General features: G+C 46.4%; 1 protein-coding gene across 1 annotated transcript; it reads left to right on the forward strand.

Annotated features, from left to right (window-relative positions):
- Positions 1–291: 291 nt before the first annotated feature.
- HTATIP2 (HIV-1 Tat interactive protein 2) lies at positions 292–14,531 on the forward strand (the record flags this gene model as incomplete). The annotated part of the gene is made up of 4 exons (XM_033136423.1): positions 292–456; positions 1,261–1,398; positions 2,850–2,911; positions 14,236–14,531. Coding segments are annotated over 4 exons (582 nt in total), but the record flags the coding sequence as incomplete, so codon positions are not given.
- Between the last annotated feature and the right edge of the window lie 6,736 nt (positions 14,532–21,267).

Below are 21,267 nucleotides of genomic sequence, written 5' to 3' on the forward strand. Positions count from 1 at the left end.
CGGTCTGGAGCAGAGAGGTGTGGGTTGGCCAATCAGTCCTTGGAGAAATTGTAGGTTTCTGCTCTCCAGGAAAGAATGGCAGAGCCAGCAGACGAGAGATGGGGTTACAACACCACTTAATATATGTACCCCCCCCCATATACACATAAATAGTCTGTGCTTGGCTTCTACATGTGCGGAGGTGTGAAGGCTTCTAGGGAGTGTGATGACAGCTACACCAGGAGATAGAAGTGAGTTTACTTATTTGTTTGAAACTCCATTCCTTCACCTGGGTCATTTTTTTTTTAATTTAAAGATTTGCATATTGTGTTCCTCTTCTTTTGGCTCCTCTCGTGCTCTGCATCCCAGTCACAAGAAGTTGTTGACTTTGAGAAACTGGATGAATCGGTGGCTGCCTTCCAAGGCCATGATGTTGGGTTTTGCTGCCTGGGGACAACAAAGGCCAAAGCCGGAGTGGTGAGCAACCAAAGCCAGCAGGAGGGCGGGGCAAAATTTTGTGGGTGGGAGGAACTGAGGAAGGTGGCAAGGCCCACACAACCATGGGGAGCCTCAGGTCAGGAGCCCAGTTGAGCCATTCAAGCACCTGTATTGGTCCCGTGATCATCTCCCCAGGCCACACACCCTCCACAGCCGCCGCCCCTTCCCTCAGCCCCATCTCCTGGTGATGCTTCTTGCTTGCCTGCATGGAGGATGGAGAGTGGCCTGCAAAGAAACTAGCCTAGTATGCAAACGTAAAATTCACATCTCTTATTCCGCACATTTTTGCCACTGGCAAAAGTTTCTCAAAAGGAAGAGTGGTTCCCTGTCTCCGGAGTAAAGGGAAATGGGAGCTGCATGAAGCAGCCACCCAAGCACTTTGATGTGGCCTAATGTTTGTTTTCTTTTCCTTTGTGTCTGAGAGTTGTGAGGGTGAAATGTGAGCCTTTGGGACCTTGGCAGAATAGGGTAACCTTGTTGAGGATGCAATAGGAGTTCTTCATTTAATACATATGTGTACAACATTTCTTCCAAGTTGCATGAGGTTATCTAATTCTTTGTTGACAACAACCCTGTGAGGTACACTGGACTGAGAGAAAGACTAGCTTGCCCAACTTGAACACAGGTCTTTCCAGTCCAAGTTTTGCCCTGCGCTAGCTGTCGCCTGCTAGTTCAACCGACTGAATGAAAATTATTGGTATTTAAATATGGCTTAAGTCACCCTTACCCTTTGGAATAGTGAGGATTTCCAAATAAATAAAAGTTACTTTCTCTGGCCTGCAGGATGGATTTGTGCGGGTCGACCGTGACTACGTTGAGCACTCTGCGAGACTCGCCAAAGCTGGCGGCTGTCACCACTTTGTCCTGCAGTCGAGCATGGGGGCCAATAGCTCGAGCTGCCTCTTCCAGCTCCGGATTAAGGTGTGTCTTGTTGGAGAGAGCCTAGTCCTGGGGTGCAAACCCTCTGGCCCTGCAGATGTTGCCAGACTCCAGCACTCATCAGCCCCGAGTTGCAGTCCAGCAACATTGGGTGAGCCACAGGTTCCCCAGCTCTTGACTTGTCTTTCAGAATGAAGTAATCAATGTATGGGAGGAGACACCAGTTTTCTGAGTTGTTCTGAATTCTGTCCTTAAATGCCAAGTTCTAGGTTTTAATTTTATGTACAGATGGCTGTGGCTCTAGGCTCTACTCTTCATTCTACTGCTATTCTGGATATTAGCAGAAGCTATTATGATGATGATGATGATGATTATTATTATTATTACCTTTCATCCAAGCTGGTCATGGTGGTTTACAGGGTTTTCTGTCCCTCCCCGAGACCATTAAACTTTCACAAAAGCCCTCTGGGGTGTGTTAGCTGAGAGAGATTTGTAACTGGTCCATGATCATCATGTAGCATTCATGGCTGAGGGAGAATTTGAACCTGGGTTGGCCTGACACTCTCAGCACTACACGCACGAGCACACACACACACACACACACAACCCAGAAGCAACACAGTGTTTGTGGTTCAATATGAAGAGGGCAAGGACAGTATCCCTGCCATAATATGGTGTGCTCTAGATCCAAAGCCTACGTAAGCCCTAATAAAGGGATGTGGTGGGGCAAGAGTGGGGGGGGGGGATTGGATTGGATCCTCAGCCCATGCAGCTCAGTGTAAGTTACACTGATGAAAAGGGGAGCATTACTCAAACCCAATTTTAAAGGCTCGTTTTCCTCTCCCAGGCTTAGGCTGGCTCCACCAGGAGCAGCTGCACTGCAGAACAGAGTTTGGATCTGGTGTACTTTACGGTGGTTTGCTTCTTGTGTATAGGATTGCTTCATCAGCTGCCCCTGATTTTTGAAACTGGATTACTGCAGTGCACTTTTCATGGGACTGCCTTTGAAGACAGTATGGAAGACAGTCCTGAATACTGCAGCTAGGTTGCGAACAGGTATCAGGAAAAAAGTTCATATCTTCCCTGCATAGAAACAACTCTACTGGCTCCCAGTGAGTTTTCAGGTTCAATTCAAAATACTGGTTTTAATCCCTAAATTCTAATACATTTTAGGTCCCAGATAAAAATCCAAACAAGTTGTTTTCCCAATCTCTTAAAAAGTGAAATATTTTAAAACTTGGAGCAACTTGATTTTACACGCTTTAAATTGGCTGTTAATGTTTCAGATTGTTTTTAATTTGCTGACTTAGTTTCATTGTATTATCAATAATAAGAGTAATATTTTAAATCGTACCTCTTGTTTCCTACTACTGTGTTAACCATCCTAGAAAAATGAATCTATGTTAAAAGTGCAAGATAAAACTTTTGTATGTAAATAAATGAATGTGTGTTGAGGTGAGAGATCTCATATTTCATTTCCTCTTCCCCTACAGGGTGAAGCAGAGGACAGGGTCCAAGCAGTTGGCTTTGACCGTTGCTCCATTTTTAGACCAGCGTAAGTAATGCAAAGTGTGTGTTTGTGTGTCTGTGTGTAGATGGGGTGTGGGTGGGTGGGATAGAAGGAAAAGCACTCAACTATTGCCGGCCGTTGTGGAGATGATGAGTGGTTGCTGGGCACATCACAGAGGAGCCTGCAGTGCTTGGGGGCGGGTTACACTTCTGTGCATTGACCCCGCCCCCTGCAGATCCACGTATTTGAACCTCCTCTTCCCAACAGGCACGAACTAGTCAACTCCCGTCTTGTTGTCTACTTGGGAGCAGGTTCCAAACCACAGTGTATGGATGTCAAGAGGCTTCAGGCCAATGTAACCTGTGGATAAGACACAAACAGCCCTGCACCCAGTGAAGCAAAACAAAAATCAGTGGTCAAAAGCAGCTGAGTTTTGAAAAGTTCGGTGTAAGGTTCTCAGTTAGTTGCTCATGAGTAAGCAGCCAGAACTCCGCTGTTTCCTTTAAAGATTTTATTGTGCAAACTTTAAAGATTTTATTGTGTACAGTGCAGAGCTAAAAAGTTTGTGTCTGTATCAAGCGGTGTCAGAATCTGGGAATGGCCCCTTCCGGTTCTGACCCCAACAAAAAAGTTTCGGTATCCGAAAACCCCGCCTTCCATCCTTTCTTTTCACCCCACGCTGTCTTTGGGGCGAAGGAAATTGCGTTCCCCCTGTATCGCCCTCAGGACTAGGGGAGTGCTGGGTCTCTCTTGCATTCTCAGAGGCTCTACTCTGCCCCTCCTCACTGAACGTCTCGCCACTCCTTTCACTACCAGAGGAGGAGCTGCTGGCAAGGTGGGACTGGGGCTCTCTGTAGCATCTGGAGAGCCCTTCCACCACCATGCGCTGCATAGGGGACTGTTCCCTGACATCCAGCCTGCCATCTTGATTCAAAATGGTGCCCCATTATATCCACACATAGTTAAAAAGATGTTCCTTGTTCCCAGGAACCATTTTGAAAAAATTGGTTCCAGTATCTTCAGAGGTGTCCAAATGCATAACAAATGAAATAACTTTCCGAAGTCTGTAGTAAAAGAGGACTGTTCCAGTTTGGTCTCGGGGGGGGGGGTATATAATGCCAGTTCAGTTGCCCTGGATTGGTTACCCTTTAACCACCCTTTGGTATAGGTATTATTAAAGAAGTTGGTAAAATAGTGGGTATTGCTCCACCCTTCCAAGGGCAGTTTGGCTTGATGTAATCCTTCCTATTTATCTTTCCATCTCAAAGGAAGCCCAGGGTCACAGGTATGAGGTTATGACATAATCCGTTCAACCTGTGAGGCCTGTTGGAATCCAAGATACTGACTTAGCAGAGGCCTCCCCAGTGAGTTTTATGACTGAACAGATATTTGAATCTTGATCGCCCCAGTTCCCCCATAACACTGGCTCTTGTTGCACCAGGTCGCCTGGCATGATTTTACTCCCAACAGTGGCTAAGTGCGCATTATGACATAGATGTGGCCATTCTTATCCTGTTGGGCGTTCCAGCTCTTCTTGAGGGAGTCGTCACTAACCAGATCCAGGCTCTCTTGGGTGAGACCAATTTCCACCTATTTAGGCCTGGTTTAGACAGAAACTGCCTTGGCCATCCTGTTGGATTATCTTTGTCAGGACAGAGGCAGGAGAATGTGACTCTGTTGGTTCTCTTTCATCTCTCAGTCTTCTGGAGCAGCTGAATTGGCAGTAGGTGGTGGCAGTTGACAGTGGTTCTGGTCCTGTTTGTATGGCTGTCTCCAGAGGACTGTGCTCAGGAGATGTGAGGTGACACAGGGGCCTGATTTATCTTCCATGCTGTTTAAAATCTGCATGAAACCACTGGAAGGGAATGTAGAGTATGTTGCCATTAATTTGCAGGTGATTTGCAACTCTATTTCTGCAGGTGTTGAAGTGGATGTGCTAGACCAGGGTCTAGCCTCAGGGATGGACTGGATGAGACCTAGTGAACTGAAGCTTAATTCAGATAAGATGGAGTCACTGTTAATGGAGGTTCCTTGGACTGAATAGGTGGGGTTCAACCTGTTACGGATGGGGTTGCACTCCCCCTATAGAAGCAGATGTACAATGTGGAGTTACTTCTGGATCCACTCCTATCACTGGAGGCAAAGTGGCCTTGGTGGCATGGAGTGCCTTCCATTAGTTCCAGCTGGTAGCCCAGCTGTGACTTTATCTGGAGAAAGAGAGCCTAGCTTCCGTTGTCTACCTCCTGGTTAGATTATGCCAGTGCATTGACTTACCTCTGGGGCTGCCCCTTTCCCTTCATTAATCTGCCTAGATCCTGAATCCATTATCTGGTGTGTGGAGGGTGGCAACACAAGATCAGGCCTTCTCAGTGATGGCTCCCTAACTCTGCAATTCTCTCCCCAGAGAGATGCACCTAGTGCCCTTGTGGCAGTGGCCCAAAGGGCCATAAAATGTGATAATGTGAACCCCTATAAATCATTGAATATGCTTCTAATAGAGAATTATGGTAACCTGCTGCTTTAAGAAACAGATGATTTTGGCAAGATGCCGTTTCATACCGAGATAGAAGAACAAGCAAATATTCAATCATAAAGACGCATTCATAAGCTAGAACATAAGTGGATACATGAAAATGGTTACACGTAACACTGGTTCCCATGCATTGCACACTAACAGAATGTAACAATCTCTGAGAATCAAGGTTTAGTTAGCAATGCTTATTGCGCATGCGTATTAGATTAGGTAATGTACATGCATACTAAACTGAAATGAGGTAATTAAATATGATTGGTTAAATTGAAATCCTTTGTCTGAAATGTTATAAATACGCCTGCCCAGACCTTTGGGCGGGGTTGCAGTCTTTGCGTAACGATTTCCACTGTAACCCTTATTGCTGCTGTGCAATGCGAGGTCAATGTTAAATAAAACCACGGCCATCCATGACTTGATTGTGGATGGTGGACTTGACCTGGCATGTGTAACAGAGACTTGGTTGGACGAGGCAGATGGGCCTGTCCTTGCCGCTGCTTGTCCACCAGGTTTCTCTTACGCACAGCAACCCAGGCCTTGTGGGCGGGGAGGGGGGGTTGCAGTGATTTTAGGAAGTCATTAGTTTGCACCAGGCGTCCTATTGGGAAGACCCAGTTCTCTGAGTGCATGTTCTGGAAGTTGGGCAATAGGGGCAGTACAGGATTCCTTTTGGTGTACCGACCTCCCCGCTGCACCAAGGATTCCCTGCCCGAGCTGCTTCAGGTCGTGGCGGATGTTCTCCTGGAGTCACCTAGTTTGGTCGTCCTAGGGGATTTTAACATCCATGCCGACACGACCTTACAAGGGGCCGCTCGGGACTTCGTGGAAAGCATGGCCTCCATGGGGCTGACCCTGAATAAGTCTGGTCCAACTCATAGCCGAGGACATGCCTTAGACCTGGTATTCACCTCTATGGATGTTGGTGATCTGACATTAAAAAAAAGTGAAACTAAAGAAGTGCCATGGTCAGATCACTTCCTAGTGCAACTGGACTTCTCCGCAACCCTTCCCCTCTGCAGGGAGGTGGGACCAATTCGGATGGTCCGCCCCCGCCACTTAATGGATCCAAATGGTTTCCAGAGAGTGGTAGGGGATACTTTATCCCATGTTGATGGCCTTTCAGCCGATTCCCTGGTGGCCCGCTGGAATGTGGAGCTAACCAGGGCTATTGACTGTTTGGCTCCGAAGCGCCCTCTCCGGTTGCATGGAGCCCGGACAGCCCCGTGGTTTTCCCCGGAGCTGAGGGCGATGAAACAATCGTTGAGACGGCTAGAGCGCCGGTGGCAGAAAACCCATTCTGAATCTGACCGAACACAGGTTAGAGCTCAACGTCGAGCCTACCAAGTGGCGATAGCGACGGCAAAGAAGACTTTCTTCACCGCCTCTATTGCATCTGCGGAAAATAGCAGCAGGAGACTCTTTCAGGTGGTTCGGAATCTATCGGAGCCACCTTCGTCATCGGGGCCTGGTAGGGACCCCAAGATCTCCTGCAATGCGTTTGCAAAGTTTTTTGCGGATAAAATCGCTCAGATTCGGAAAGAGATAGACTCCACCGTGGGAGCAGGGCCAGGGCGGGAGAGTGCCAGAGTCCTGTCTAGTCCAGTTGCGTGGGATCAATTTCAGTCTGTTACCTCCGAGGATGTGGACAGGCTGCTTGGACGAGTGAAACCAACCACCTGTCTCCTTGATCCCTGCCCATCCTGGCTTATAAAAGCTAGCCGGGAGGGGCTGGGCGATGGGCTGCGCGGGGTGGTGAATGCTTCCCTCTGTGAGGGAGCCTTCCCAGCCCCGCTGAAAGAGGCGGTCATTAAACCGCTTCTTAAAAAACATCTTTAGACCCGGCCAATATGGCCAACTATCGCCCAGTCTCAAATCTACCATTCTTGGGCAAGGTGATTGAGCGAGTGGTTGCTGAACAACTCCAGGCACGCCTGGAAGAAGCGGACCATTTGGATCCCTTCCAATCGGGATTCAGGCCTCACCATGGGACTGAAACCGCCTTGGTCGCGCTGGTCGATGATCTCCGGCGGGCTAGGGACAAAGGTGAGAGCTGTTTCCTAGTTCTGCTGGATCTCTCAGCGGCCTTTGACACCATCGACCATAACATCCTTCTAGACCGGCTAGAGGGGTTGGGAGCTGGAGGCACTGTTATACAGTGGTTCCGCTCCTTCCTCCTGGGCCGTGTTCAGAAAGTGGTGGTGGGGGATGAGTGTTCAGACCCCTGGGCTCTCACTTGTGGGGTGCCTCAGGGTTCTGTCCTCTCCCCCATGCTTTTTAATATCTATATGAAGCCGCTGGGAGAGATCATCAGGGGGTTTGGGCTGGGTGTTCATCAGTATGCAGATGATACCCAGCTCTACCTCTCTTTCAAATCAGAACCAGTGAAGGCCGTGAAGGTCCTGTGTGAGTGCCTGGAGGCGGTTGGAGGATGGATGGCGGCTAACAGATTGAGGTTGAATCCTGACAAGACAGAAGTACTGTTTTGGGGGACAGGAGGAGGGCAGGTGTGGAGGATTCCCTGGTCCTGAATGGGGTAACTGTGCCCCTGAAGGACCAGGTGCGCAGCCTGGGAGTCATTTTGGACTCACAGCTGTCCATGGAAGCGCAGGTTAATTCTGTATCCAGGGCAGCTGTCTACCAGCTCCACCTGGTACGCAGGCTGAGACCCTACCTGCCCGCGGACTGTCTCACCAAGGTGGTGCATGCTCTGGTTATCTCCCGCTTGGACTACTGCAATGCGCTCTATGTGGGGCTACCTTTGAAGGTGACCCGGAAACTGCAATTAATCCAAAATGCGGCAGCTAGACTGGTGACTGGGAGTGGCCGCCGGGACCACATAACACCGGTCCTGAGAGATCTGCATTGGCTCCCAGTACGTTTCCGAGCACAATTCAAAGTGTTGGTGCTGACCTTTAAAGCCCTAAACGGCCTCGGTCCTGTATACCTGAAGGAGCGTCTCCACCCCCATCATTCAGCCCGGACACTGAGATCCAGCGCCGAGGGCCTTCTGTCGGTTCCCTCACTGCGAGAAGCAAAACTACAGGGAACCAGGCAGAGGGCCTTCTCGGTAGTGGCGCCCGCCCTGTGGAACGCCCTCCCATCACAGGTCAGGGAAATAAACAACTACCTGACATTCAGAAAAAACCTGAAGGCAGCCCTTTTTAGGGAAGTTTTTAATGTTTGATATTTTTGTATTTGATTTCTGTTGGAAGCCGCCCAGAGTGGCTGGGGAAATCCAGCCAGATGGGCGGGGTATAAATAATAAATATTATTATTATTATTATTATTATTGCTTTGCAATAAAGAAAACAAAATGGACTCCTAGCTCCTTTGTCTCTGAGTTTTATTGGCGTAGCTCAGAAGAAGGGCCTTTCGCCCAATGCAACATTTGGTGCCATGATTTCTCGGATAAACCAAGGTTGAAGCAGGACGATTTGGGACGTTTTTTTGTCATCTACTACTTCAGTCGGCCAAGGGAGAAGTGGAGAACAAAGAAGGCCCAACCTGCGTTTCAACTCTGAGGAGGAGCCGGAGCCCCAGCAACAAACAAGCCTGGATGAGAAAGGTATGAAATCTTTGGTGTTTTGGGAAACCTCCTTTTTAAAAAGGGGAAGCAGGATCTGATCAATGCTGGGCAAAAGGTCACTGTGCCAGTGGGGTACTCGAGTGGGCCAAATTGGGAAAAACCAAGTGGGGGATTGTGGGAAGAAAAGCAGCTAACCTGTGCTAGCTGAGGCGGGAAAATTGGAATCTTTGTTGCTGTGAAATAACTTGTGATTTGTAAAAAATATTGCAGTACTCCGTGTCTCTCTCTGTGTTTTGTGTGCGTGTGTCTGCAGCGATCAGCCAAGGGAGGCTGTTTTTTGGCTGCTAACCCAGTAGGCCTTGTGAAGTGAAATTTTTGTATGTGTGGGCCTGTGCGGGTTTCCAGGAGATCATCTTATCTGGGTGAATTTCTGTGGCCTGTGTGTGTTGGGTCCGGGTTCCAGTGAAAAACTGGGATGGGAGAGATTATTTCCCTGCTTTCTTTCCAAGTGTTATCCTTGAAGAGAAGGGAAATTTTTACTCCAGTTGTCTAGCGGGCAGGGGCTGCTTGTCCTCTCACCCTCCTCCTCCTCCTCCTCCTCCTCCTCCTCCTCCTCCTCCTTCTTCCAGCTCTCCCACTGATAGTAGACAGTGTATTTCTTTCTGCTGCCTTCTTCTGAATTTTAGCACAATAGGGGTTTGTCACCAAAGCACTCTGTCCACAGGCACCCCCTTCTTCTTCTTCTTCTTCTTCTTCTTCTTCTTCTTCTTCTTCTCTCTCTCTCTCTCTCTCTCTCTGTGTGTGTGTGTGTGTGTGTGTGAAGGTGGGGGTGCAGGTGGGGGTGCAGGTCTTTCCTTTTACTTTTTCCAGCTCTCTCTGTGAGTGTATAGGGGGTGCAGAATGGCATTGGCCCTCCCTCCTCCTCCTCCTCCTTCTTTTTCCTTTACCCCTGCTGGTTGCACCTTTGCCCTTTCTTGCCTTGTACCCATTTCAGATTGATTCTGCACCCCTAAAAGTATTAAGGAGTTTTCTTTTCTGTTTGGGGCTTGCATTCCAATCGAGAAAAGGGGGGAGCAGCGGGCAGCCCAACCTGCTCGTATTAATGTGTGAGAAAGGAACTCTGTGTTCCTGAATTGTTTCATATTTTGCTCCTCGCATACTTCTTGCTGCATTCCCGGGCTTTGTTGGCCAGCCCCCCCCCCCTTAGTGTGTGTGTGTGTTTTCAAAAATCTTTACCTTACAGAATACTTACTTTTTCATTACAAGCTTAGGCCTTCTTACAGCTTTCACTGCTTTCCCTTAACTGGTCTTCCTGGTCTACCTTACTGGTGTGTGGGCCATGTGCGGCTTACTACCTGGTCTTACTGGTTAGGCCTTCCTTTTATAATACAGGCTCAGGCCTTCTTGGCTTTCATTAGCAGACCTGCACTGTTGCTTTACATGTACACCTGATACATTGCATTCTTTCATTTTTCTTTTGTTTTCTGCAGCTTTCAACCACGTGCTGCTGTTTCTGGTTTGGGCCTTCTGCTATTACAGGCCATGCATGCCTTGCTTGCTGGCCTGTGCTGGTGCTTCTGGTTTCTAGCTTTACCTTACATTGCTTATACCTTTGGCCTGGCCTTTCAATGGCAGACATCACCTGTGGCCTAACTGCACACCTGGTTCACACATTTTTTTCTGTTTTCTTCTGTTTTCTTCAGTTTTTGTTTATATTGGTTCTTGATTCTTACTACAGGATACTTGCTTCCTACTGCCAGTTTACTGGTTTACCCGGTTTCTTGCTTTACCTTACTGGTTCCACTGTTTTACCTAACTGGTTTCACTGGTGCTTACTGGTTTATACTGGTTTGCTTTCCTTGCTGGTGCCCACTGGTCTGTACTGGTTTGTAGGTTTTCTGCAGTTTATGGTCTCGGCTTTAAGTAGCAGGCCTGATCTGTACACTTTTTATCATTTTTATTTTTTTTTTAGGTTTCCCGCAGTTTATGGTTTTAGAAGGAAAAGGGGGGGAGGTGGTGCAGCTTGCAGCTTTGACTTTTGAAGCAAGTTGCACCTGCTTGTCCACCTGTAGTGTTTTTTTATTACCGGTATTCATTTCTACTTTCTATATTGTAACGTAGCCCCTCTTACACTGTTGTGCAAGCAAGAGGGACGAAGGGGGGCCTCACAACCCCTCCAATGATCAGTGAACATGTGAACTTAGTACAGTTGCTGGGTGTGGGAATGTAGATGAAGGTGAAGGTGATGTGGAAGGAGGGTGGCAAGTACAGAATGGGATGTTGGAAAAAGGAGAAGGCGGGGCTCTTGGCAGCAGCAATTGCAGTAGGAGCCCCAACACTGTGAGGACATAGGGGAACTTTGAACCTCAGGAGAAAAGGGGGGAGTGGGATGCAACTGGTGTGCAAGCCAGGGGCAGAAATTTGGAATGATTGGAGGGAAAAAAATGATGGTAAAGAGAATGTGTACAGGTTGAAGGCAATTTATATCTTCTACCCAGATTTGAGGTGTGCTTTCACCATCCTCCATGCCCATGTTGCAGAGCACATTGAGGGGTGACTCCATCGTCGAAACAGAGCACCGTAAAACAGAGTTGGCGGCCCACCAAGCTGGCTGCCGCGGGAGCATGGGTCGATGAGAGGAGCCTGAAGATGGCTCTGATTTCAGGGGTATTGGGGGGAATTGACAGAGCAAACACTTCAGAGACTGTGTTAAAATAGACAGAGGCCCTTTCCTATTGCCCTGTCCAGAATTCGTTACCCAAAAAGAACCCTGAAATTGACACCCTTTGAATGAGCACATAGAGGGATTAACTCCATTGTCCAAACGAAACACCGTAGTGCAGAGTTGGCAGCCCTGCCAAGCTGGCCGCCATGGGAGTGTGAGACGATGAGAGTTACCTACCGATGGCTCTGAACCAAACTCAAAGGCCAAGCTCTGTCTGGCAACCCAACTCTGTCAGAGCTGCTCCCTATTGCCCTGTTTGCAGACCCCACCCCAATTTCTCCTGAGGGTCAACAATGGGCTGGTGGTTGTCGGGGGACATGCATTATGTCAACAAGTGCAGTCTCTCTCCCGTGTTTTGTTTCTTTTTCTCCACAGTTGGGTCCTTGGGCATACCCCTTTGATGGCCAATGCACCAGTGCACCAGTACACATTTGGCTGAAACAGTGAATGGATGATCCATTGACACTGCGCTGGCGAGGACTGTTTGCCGTTTTCGCTGACCACAGACTGCGATTGCTGGGGGGTTGCTCCTTGGATTCACCTTTGATTTGTAGGCACCAGGATGTGTGCTTAGGCCCAAGACTCTAACTTAGAATTGACTTTGTACCGACAGGACCCCTGCGTCAGGCTCTACCCGGAACAGAGCCTGGCCACGGGCAACGAGAGAACACCCTGGAAGCTGGTTTGCTTACGCAGAAGAGGAAGCTTGAAGATTCTTCGACATACACCTCCACATCCATAAAGATTCCCCTATTATTAGCGCCCTCACCCAAATATGGCAATGATATATATATTTTTGGATGTTAGTAGGGGGACTGGCACTGGTCTTATTGGCTAAACGGAATGGTGCCAACCCTGTACCAAATTAAGGTGACAATCAGTATATCAATACTTCCCAACATAGCCCAAAAACATGGCCCAAAAGCAGCTACCACCAACTGCCTCAGGAGGGTCTAAATGAGTTCATGAGCTAGAACATAAGTGGATACATGGAAATGGCTACATGTAACACTGGTTCCCTGGAAGGACAGATCCTGAAGTTGAGGCTCCAGTATTTTGGCCACCTCATAAGAAGAGAAGACTCCCTAGAAAAGACCCTGATGTTGGGAAATATGGAGGGCACAAGGAGAAGGGGACGACAGAGGATGAGATGGTTGGGCAGTGTTCTCGAAGCTACTAACATGAGTTTGGCCAAACTGCGGGAGGCAGTGGAGGATAGGGGTGCCTGGCGTGCTCTGGTCCATGGAGTCATGAAGAGTCGGACATGACTGAACGACTGAAGAACAACAAAACACTGGTTCCCATGCATTGCATGCTAACAGAATGTAACAATCTCTGAGAATCAACCACAGAGCCTAGGGCTTGTTGATCAGAAGGTCGGCGGTTTGAATTCCTGTGATGGGGTGAGCTCCCGTTGCTCGGTCCCAGCTCCTGCCCATCTAGCAGTTTGAAAGCATGTCAAAAGTGCAAGTAGATAAATAGGTACCACTGCAGCGGGAAGGTAAATGGCATTTCCGTGCGCTGCTCTGGTTCACTGTACGCCGGCTCCCTTGGCCAGTAACGCGAGATGAGCGCCGCAACCCCAGAGTTGGACACGACTGGACGTAATGGTCAGGGGTCCCTTTACCTTTACCTTTAACACTGGTTCCTATGCATTGCACACTAACAGAATGTAACAATCTCTGAGAATCAAGGTTTAGTTAGCAATGCTTATTGCGCATGCGTATTAGATTAGGTAATGTACATGCATACTAAACTGAAATGAGGTAATTAAATATGATTGGTTAAATTGAAATCCTTTGTCTGAAATGTTATAAATACCCCTGCCCAGACCTTCGGACGGGGTTGAAGTCTTTGCGAAACGATTTCCACTGTAACCATTATTGCTTTGCAATAAAGAAAACAAAATGGACTCCTAGCTCCTTTGTTTCTGAGTTTTATTGGCGTAACTCAGAAGAAGGGCCTTTCGCCCAATGCAACACCTTTACTTTAGGCACCAGGTGAAGACATTCCTATTCACTCAGGCATTTCTCTCTTAATTGGAGTTATTATTATTTCAGTTAGGTGGGATGTGCCTTTTCATGTGATAAGTGCAGAATGAGCACTTTTAGTTGATAATGTTTTATCTTCTGAAGTATTTGAAATTTAATCTTAGATGCTTTTTTAAATAAAAGCAAGTCACTTGGAGACAATTTCTTTGTAGTAAGTGACAGATAAATATAAGTAAATAATAACCCCCAAACCAGTAGCCCCCATCTCTGTATAAACTGGGTTGCTGTTTCAGCAGAAGTGCACGGGCCCCTACGCTGGAACCACTGTGTAGCTTCCATGTTGAGGCCCTGTCTGAAAAAATTACTGTATTCACTGTCATGAATCCAAGACACTTGGTCTTTTATATGATTCACTGGTCTTGCTGCTCCAGAAATGCCCGTGATGGATGCAGCCTCACCCTCCCTGCTTGCTCATACTCTAAAAGGTCTCCAATGTGTTATCTGTTGCCTTCCAGAAGTCACCATTCTGAGCAGCTGTGATACCTGGTGACATCAGACAACTGAAAGGAAGTGATTTTCTCCTTCTGTCTCCTACAGAGTGCTGCTGTGTGATCGCCAGGAGTCTCGGCCAGCAGAGTGGATGGCCCAGAAATGCCTAGGAGTGGTAGCCCTTGCCTTCCCCACAGTCCTTTCTGTCCCAACAGTGACTGTGGCACAGGCAATGCTGAATCATGTGGTGATGCCAGGAAAGGAGGGCCAGAAGGTTGATGTGCTGGAAAATGCAGCTATACATGCCCTTGGGCAGGCAAAATAAGAGGTGAGGAGATTGTTTCCTACGTGACTTAATGGCAGAGGGTGCCTCATCATTCCCCAAACCCAGTCTTTCCTGTTCTTCCTTTCTGCCCCTCAAGCAGTAGGGCCTTGCCTGTTAACTTCAGACCATTCCTCTGTGTCTCCATGGTAATGGGACAAACCGCCACACCTCCCATGGCAGCCATTTTGAGTATCACTGCTGGTTGCCAGAAGGACAAATGTTTGATTTTCACTGCTGTGCAATGCTCACTAAAGATTGTAAAGCACATCTATGGAGGGAGGGTGCTGCTTATGGGGTCACTCTCCTCTGTGCCTTGATCTATGGGAGATCTGTTCTCGGTACAAGTCTTCTTTTCCTGCCATGCAGTAAAATAAGATCCCCTCAAGTGCTTGTTTCCTTACTGCTTGAAGGTACTGATCAGATCCCTTCTGGACTTGCTGCTGCCTCTTCAGGAATGTGGCTGAAATGGCACAAGTCTTGAATAACTGGCCCGCTCCTGTCAGTTTCTATAAAGTGTGTGATTGGGGTACCCATGTCTGAAAACAGTGGGTCTGTCACCATCATTTGGACCAAAGATTATGCCCGTCTAGGCGTTTCTGTGACACAGGAAATATTTGCCACCCTGGCAGGACTGAGCTGTCAAGCTTTCAGACATGTAACAATATGAGCTGGCGCTGGGAACCTGGCTATTTCTTCCTATTCCTATACCAAAGAACCAGTTACAGGTGGGTAGCCGTGTTGGTCTGCCATAGTCAAAACAAAATAAAATAAAAAATTCCTTCCAGTAGCACCTTAGAGACCAACTAAGTTTGTTCTTGGTATGAGCTTTCATGTGCATGCACACTTCTTCAGATACCAAAGAAGATTGTGATTCCTTTTTATGTTGAACTTCTGCTTATGGCTCAAGGGGAAAATGGAATGTTATTCAACTCTCATGGGTGAAAATGAATAAGGGATGCTTTTTCTACACAGGCTGAAAAGAGAAATGTAATAATGAACAGGACTCAAATATTATCCACCACCCCAGAATTTTCTGCTTTGCTCCAAAGCTGTGTTACAGCAGTCACTACAAGTTCCCAAGAGGACACAATACATGTTCACATGATCTCCATTCACATGAGGTACACCAGCCTTCACCAAACTTGTGTCTCCTGTGCATGTTTTAGACTACAGTCCCCATCAGCCCCAGGCAGTAAGGCCAATTCTCAGGGATGATGAAGAGAAAATCCCAAGACACCTGGAGGGGACCAGGTTTGGAAATGTTGGCACACACCTCTTTAGAGAAAGCCTTGTGTGAAGTGGCCTACAGATTATGGAGGGGGGGGGGCTGTACAGGAATCTGCCTAGTATATTAGCCATAGCTGAGCTCTGGTGCTTCAACTAAAAGTCGGCAAGGTACATGCTAACAGAGAATGGGGTGCTGCTTAACTAACTTCAGTTGAATGTTAGTAAGTGAAGCTTTCTGATATGTTTGTGGATTTATTTGTTTTGCAATGCAGTTTGCAAATCTCTGGTTTGCATTCAACATAGGACTAAGGAGGACATTCTGCAAGCAGTAAGAATTCCCTCCCCTCCCCTCATGCATCCCTAAATCTGTTCTGAGGGTTCCCTGAACCCTCCAGAGCAGATCTAGGGAGCAGTAAGTCATATTGTGTTAGCACAAATCTTTTCTACATGAGATCTACCCAGTCACAATATGAGCTTGAAAGAAAAGTGCTGAATATTAGACTGAATGTTCAAGTTATCTGCATTGGATCTGACTGGTAGATCACATGCAGATAAATTGAACATATAGTCCAATATTCTGAGCCAGCACTTTACTTTCAAGCTCATATTCATAACTACCTTGTGACTGGGTAGATCTCATGCAAAAATAGGTATTTCAGTGGATAATGCAAATGTTGAGAAGCAAAGTGAGCTAGCAAAGAAATGTCAAAACAATATTCAGCAAACAAAGTTATAGCTTGGGAAAACTTGCAGACTTGACTTCCAATTGTATTTTATTTGATTCATGAATCAAAAACATATGCTATTTTTTCTGAAGCATTTATGGTGTTGGTGATATTTCTAAAGCTGTAAATGTGTTTAATTCTTATTTATATATTCATTAAAATCATTTAAAATGTTTTAAAGTTTTGTAGTGTATTGATTACATGTTAAAATGTTAGTTATAGCTTGAAATATCACTCCAAAATAATATGTGTTCTTTAGATTTTGTTTCCATTTTTCCTCCTTATTGTGTCCCAGCCAACTCAAAATATAAATTATTTAAAAAAACTTATTAGCCAGCACATAAATGCAGCATCAAAATTCAAACACATAAAATTAGGGATGCTAATGTTAATTAGTAGATTGACTAACTAAAGCTTTAATTGAAGTCACTGACTGTTCATTTTAGTCAGTGCAGCTGAAAAAGGCCTCTGGTTTTTTAGGCTCTCTCAATTCTGTTTTCAAAAGGCAGGCTGGCTTTAATAAATGGTGACTTTTCTTAAATCCAGGGGTACCATCTATGCAGGGCCTTGGGTGTCAAGCCCTTCCCCCCCAATTTTCAGTGAAGAGACCCCCCCCTCCAGTTCTGCAGTGGCGCACTTATGTCTCGGGACGTCAGCATACCCTGCAATGTGCAGGGCAAGGCAGTGCACCTGCTTAAATCATATATCACAATTTACACTTCAGTATTTCAATATTATTATTATTATTATTATTATTATTATTCATTATTTATACCCTGCCCATCTGGCTGGGTTTCCGCAACCACTCTGGGCAGCTCCCAACAGAATATTAAAAACACGATAAAACATCAAACATTAAAAACTTCCCTACACAGGGCTGCCTTCAGATGTCTTTTAAAAGTAGTATAGTTGCTTATTTCCTTGACATCTGATGGGAGGGCATTTCACAGGGCAGGCACCACCACCGAGAAGGCCCTCTGCCTGGTTCCCTGTAAATTCACGTCTCGCAGTGAGGGAACTGCCAGAAGGCCCTCGGCGCTCGACCTCAGTGTCCGGGCTGAGCGATGGGGGTGGAGACGCTCCTTCAGGTATACAGGACCGAGGCCGTTTAGGGCTTTAAAGGTCAACACCAACACTTTGCATTGTGCTTGGAAACATACTGGGAGCCAGTGTTATATGGTCTCGGTGGCCACTCCCAGTCACCAGTTAGCTGCCGCATTCTGGATTAATTGTAGTTTCCAGGTTACCTTCAAGAGTAACCCCATGTAGAGCGCATTACAGTAGTCTAAGTGGGAGATAACTAGAGCATGTGCCACTCTGGCAAGACAGTCCACAGGCAGGTAGGATCTCAGCCTGTGTACCAGATGGAGCTGGTAGACAGCTGCCCTGGACACAGAATTAACCTGTGCCTCCATGGAAGCTGTGAGTCCAAAATGACTCCCAGGCTGCGCACATAGTCCTTCAGGGGCACAGTTACCCCATTCAGAACCAGGAAGTCCTCCATACCTGCCTGTCCCCTGTCCCCCCTAAACAGTACTTCTGTCTTCTCAGGATTTAACCTCAATCTGTTAGCTGCCATTCATCCTCCAACCACCTCCAGGCACTCACACTGTCTTCACCGCCTTTACTGGTTCTGATTTAAAAGAGATGTATCACCTGCATACTGATGAACACCCAGCCCAAACCCCCATATGATCTCTCCCAGTGGCTTCAAATAAATGTTAAAAAGCATAGGGGAGAGGACCCCCACAAGTGAGAGCCCAGGGGTCTGAACACTCATCCCCCAACACCACTTTCTGGACACGGCCCAGGAGGAAGAAGCAGAACCACTGTATAGCAGTGACCCCAGCTCCCAGCCCCTCTAAACGGTCCAGAAGGATGTTATGGTAGATGGTATCAAAGGCCGCTGAGAGATCCAGCAGAACTAGGAAACAGCTTTCAACTTTGTCCCTAGCCCGCCAGAGATTATCGACCAGTGTGACCATGATGCGGCCAAATGGTCTGCATCCTCTAGGCATGCCGAGTTGTTCAGCAACCACCCGCTCAGTCACCTTGCCCAAGAATGGAAGTTTTCAGCTTGGGTGATAGTTGGCCATATTGGCCAGGTCTAAAGATGTTTTTTAAAGAAGCGGTTTAATAACCGCCTCTTTCAGTGGGTCTAAAAAAAGCTTAGCAAAATCATTGCAGGAGTTCTTGGGGTCCTTACCAGCCCCTGATGGCAAAGGTGGTTCTGTTGGATTGCGAAACACCTGAAAGAGTCTCCTGCTGCTGTTTTCTCTTCACCGTCGCTATCACCACTTGGTAGGCTCGACGTTGAGCTCTAACCTGTGTCTGGTCCGATTCAGAATGAGTTTTCTGCCACTGGTGCTCTAGCAGTCTCAGCAGTTCTTTCATCACTCTCAGCTCTGGGGAAAACCACGGGGCTGTGTGGGCTCCAATCAGTCAGGGTGCTCTGGATCCAGACAGCTGATTGTTGTTATTCAGTCGTTCAGTTGTGTCCGACTCTTCGTGACCCCATGGACCAGAGCACGCCAGGCACCCCTATCCTCCACTGCCTCCTGCAGTTTGGCCAAACTCATGCCAGTCGCTTCGAGAACACTGTCCAACCATCTCATCATCTGTCATCCCCTTCTCCTTGTGCCTGGTTAACTCTGCATTCCAGCAGGCTACCATGGAATCAACTGAAAGGCCATCAACATGGGGGAAAAAATCTCCTACGACTCTCTGGAAACCATTTGTATCCATTAAGGGGCAGGGGTGGGCCATCCAAATTGGTCCCACTTCCCTTCAGAGGGGAAGAGTCACGCAGAAGTCCAGTTGCACCAGGAAGTGATCCAACCATGGCACTTCTTTTGTTTCGCTTTTACTTAGTGTCAGATCACCCACATCCATAGAGGTGAACACCAGGTCTAAGGCATGTCCGCAACTATGAGTTTGGCCAAACTTATTCAGGGACAGCTCCATGGAGGCCATGCTTTCCACGAAGTCCTGAGCGGCCCCTTGTAAGGTTGTGTTGGCATGGGTGTTAAAATCCCCTAGGACAACCAAACTAGATGTCTCCAGGAGAACATCCACCATGACCTGAAGCAGTTCAGGCAGGGAATCCTTTATGCAGAGGGGAGCTCAGTACATCAAAAGGAATCCTGTACTGCCCCTATTGCCCAACTTCCAGAACATGCACTCAGAAAACTGGGTCTTCCCAATAGGACTCCTGGTGTAAAAACCACTGCAACCCCCACCCCCCATATGACCTGGGTTGCTGTGTGTAAGAGAAACCTGGTGGACAAGCAGCGGAAGGACAGATCTATTTGCTTCATCCAACCAGCACTCTGTTACACATGCCAGGTCAAGTTGTGGATGACAGCCGCCTTGTGAATCGTTGACCTGACATTGCACTTTTGAAGCCAAGGGTAAGAATTTGGGGGGTGGAAAATGCAGGAATTATGCTGTTGTTATATTATTTATTCCACCTTTTCCCCTGACAGGTCACATTGTTACCTTAATAACATAAAACACATAACATATTACTTGATTTTCTATAGAATTATCTTGTGTGATATAAACAAAGTACAATTTGTTCAGGCAATAATTACAAATGGTCTTAACCTTTTAAAGTTGTTGTTACAAGTGATCTTCTGCATGTGTATTCTCTGCCCTGGGACCTTTGGATGAAGGGCAGATTGCGAGCACCTGAAATAAACAAAGGTGATGTGGGATTATAACTCCCATCAGTGCCATCCAGCATGGCCAGGGGTCAAGGACACAGGAGTTATCAAATACACCTGGAGACACACAAATTCCCATCTCTGGTCTAAGTCTTTTAATATATAAATTTATTTAAATTTACAAATTTGGAAACAATCATCAAGCAAGCAAATAAAACAATTTCCATAAATTCCCTTGGACACTCTGTGGGTCCTTATGCATCTTCTTTGTTAATCCAGTTTTATTAAATCTCTGATAAAACCATAGCCCAACGTTTAACTGCATTCCAATCCTAGTAATAATTTTTATTGTTTACAATGATTTTTTTTAGGTAAATTATATATTTTCCCTATTCTTTATTGAAATTTTGGTCTTCCTGATTCCTAATTCTTCCAGTCAGTTTTGCCATTTCTGCATACTCCATTGGTTGGTTTAATCTGCTGTTCTTCTTTGGTAGGGACTGTGCTTTCTTTCCATCTCTGGGCTAATAGTGTCTGGGCAGCAGTAGTCGCACACATGAAAAGTCTCTTCTGGTCACTTGGAATTTTGGCATCTACAATTCCTAAAAGAAAAGCTTCTGGTTTCTTAGAAAATGTTATTTTAAACATTTTTTTCAATTCATTGTATATTATCTCCCAAAATTATTTTACTACTTTACAAATCCACCACATATGATGGAAGGTGCCCTCTTTTTCCTTACATTTCCAGCATGTATTTGATCTTGCTTTATTACATTTTAGCTAATTTGCTAGGGGTTAAATATCAGCAGTACATAATTTTCATATAATTTCATATAATTTTCTTTCAAATTGTAGCATGCTGTAAACTTTAAGTCTCCCATGCTGCTGATTGTATATTATATCCAAAATCCCTTGCCCAGTGTATCATTACTGATTTGACCTGTTCGTCTTTCATATGCCATTCTAACAATAATTTATACACTTTTAAAGTAATTTAGTCTTGTTTTCTAACAGCTCATTAAAGAAACCTTTCTTTTGCTCCATCTTAAATATATCATTGAGTTGATGGTATTGTAACCAATCAGTTAGTAATCCTCTTATATCTTCAAATCTCTTTAGTTTCAACTCATGATCTACTTCCATTAATAGTTCTTTATAAGATGCCCAGTCATTTCTCATGTTGTTGTTTTTTAAGAGA

The sequence above is a fragment of the Lacerta agilis genome, chromosome 2 (genome assembly GCF_009819535.1).
Source record: "Lacerta agilis isolate rLacAgi1 chromosome 2, rLacAgi1.pri, whole genome shotgun sequence".
Taxonomy (NCBI): domain Eukaryota; kingdom Metazoa; phylum Chordata; class Lepidosauria; order Squamata; family Lacertidae; genus Lacerta; species Lacerta agilis.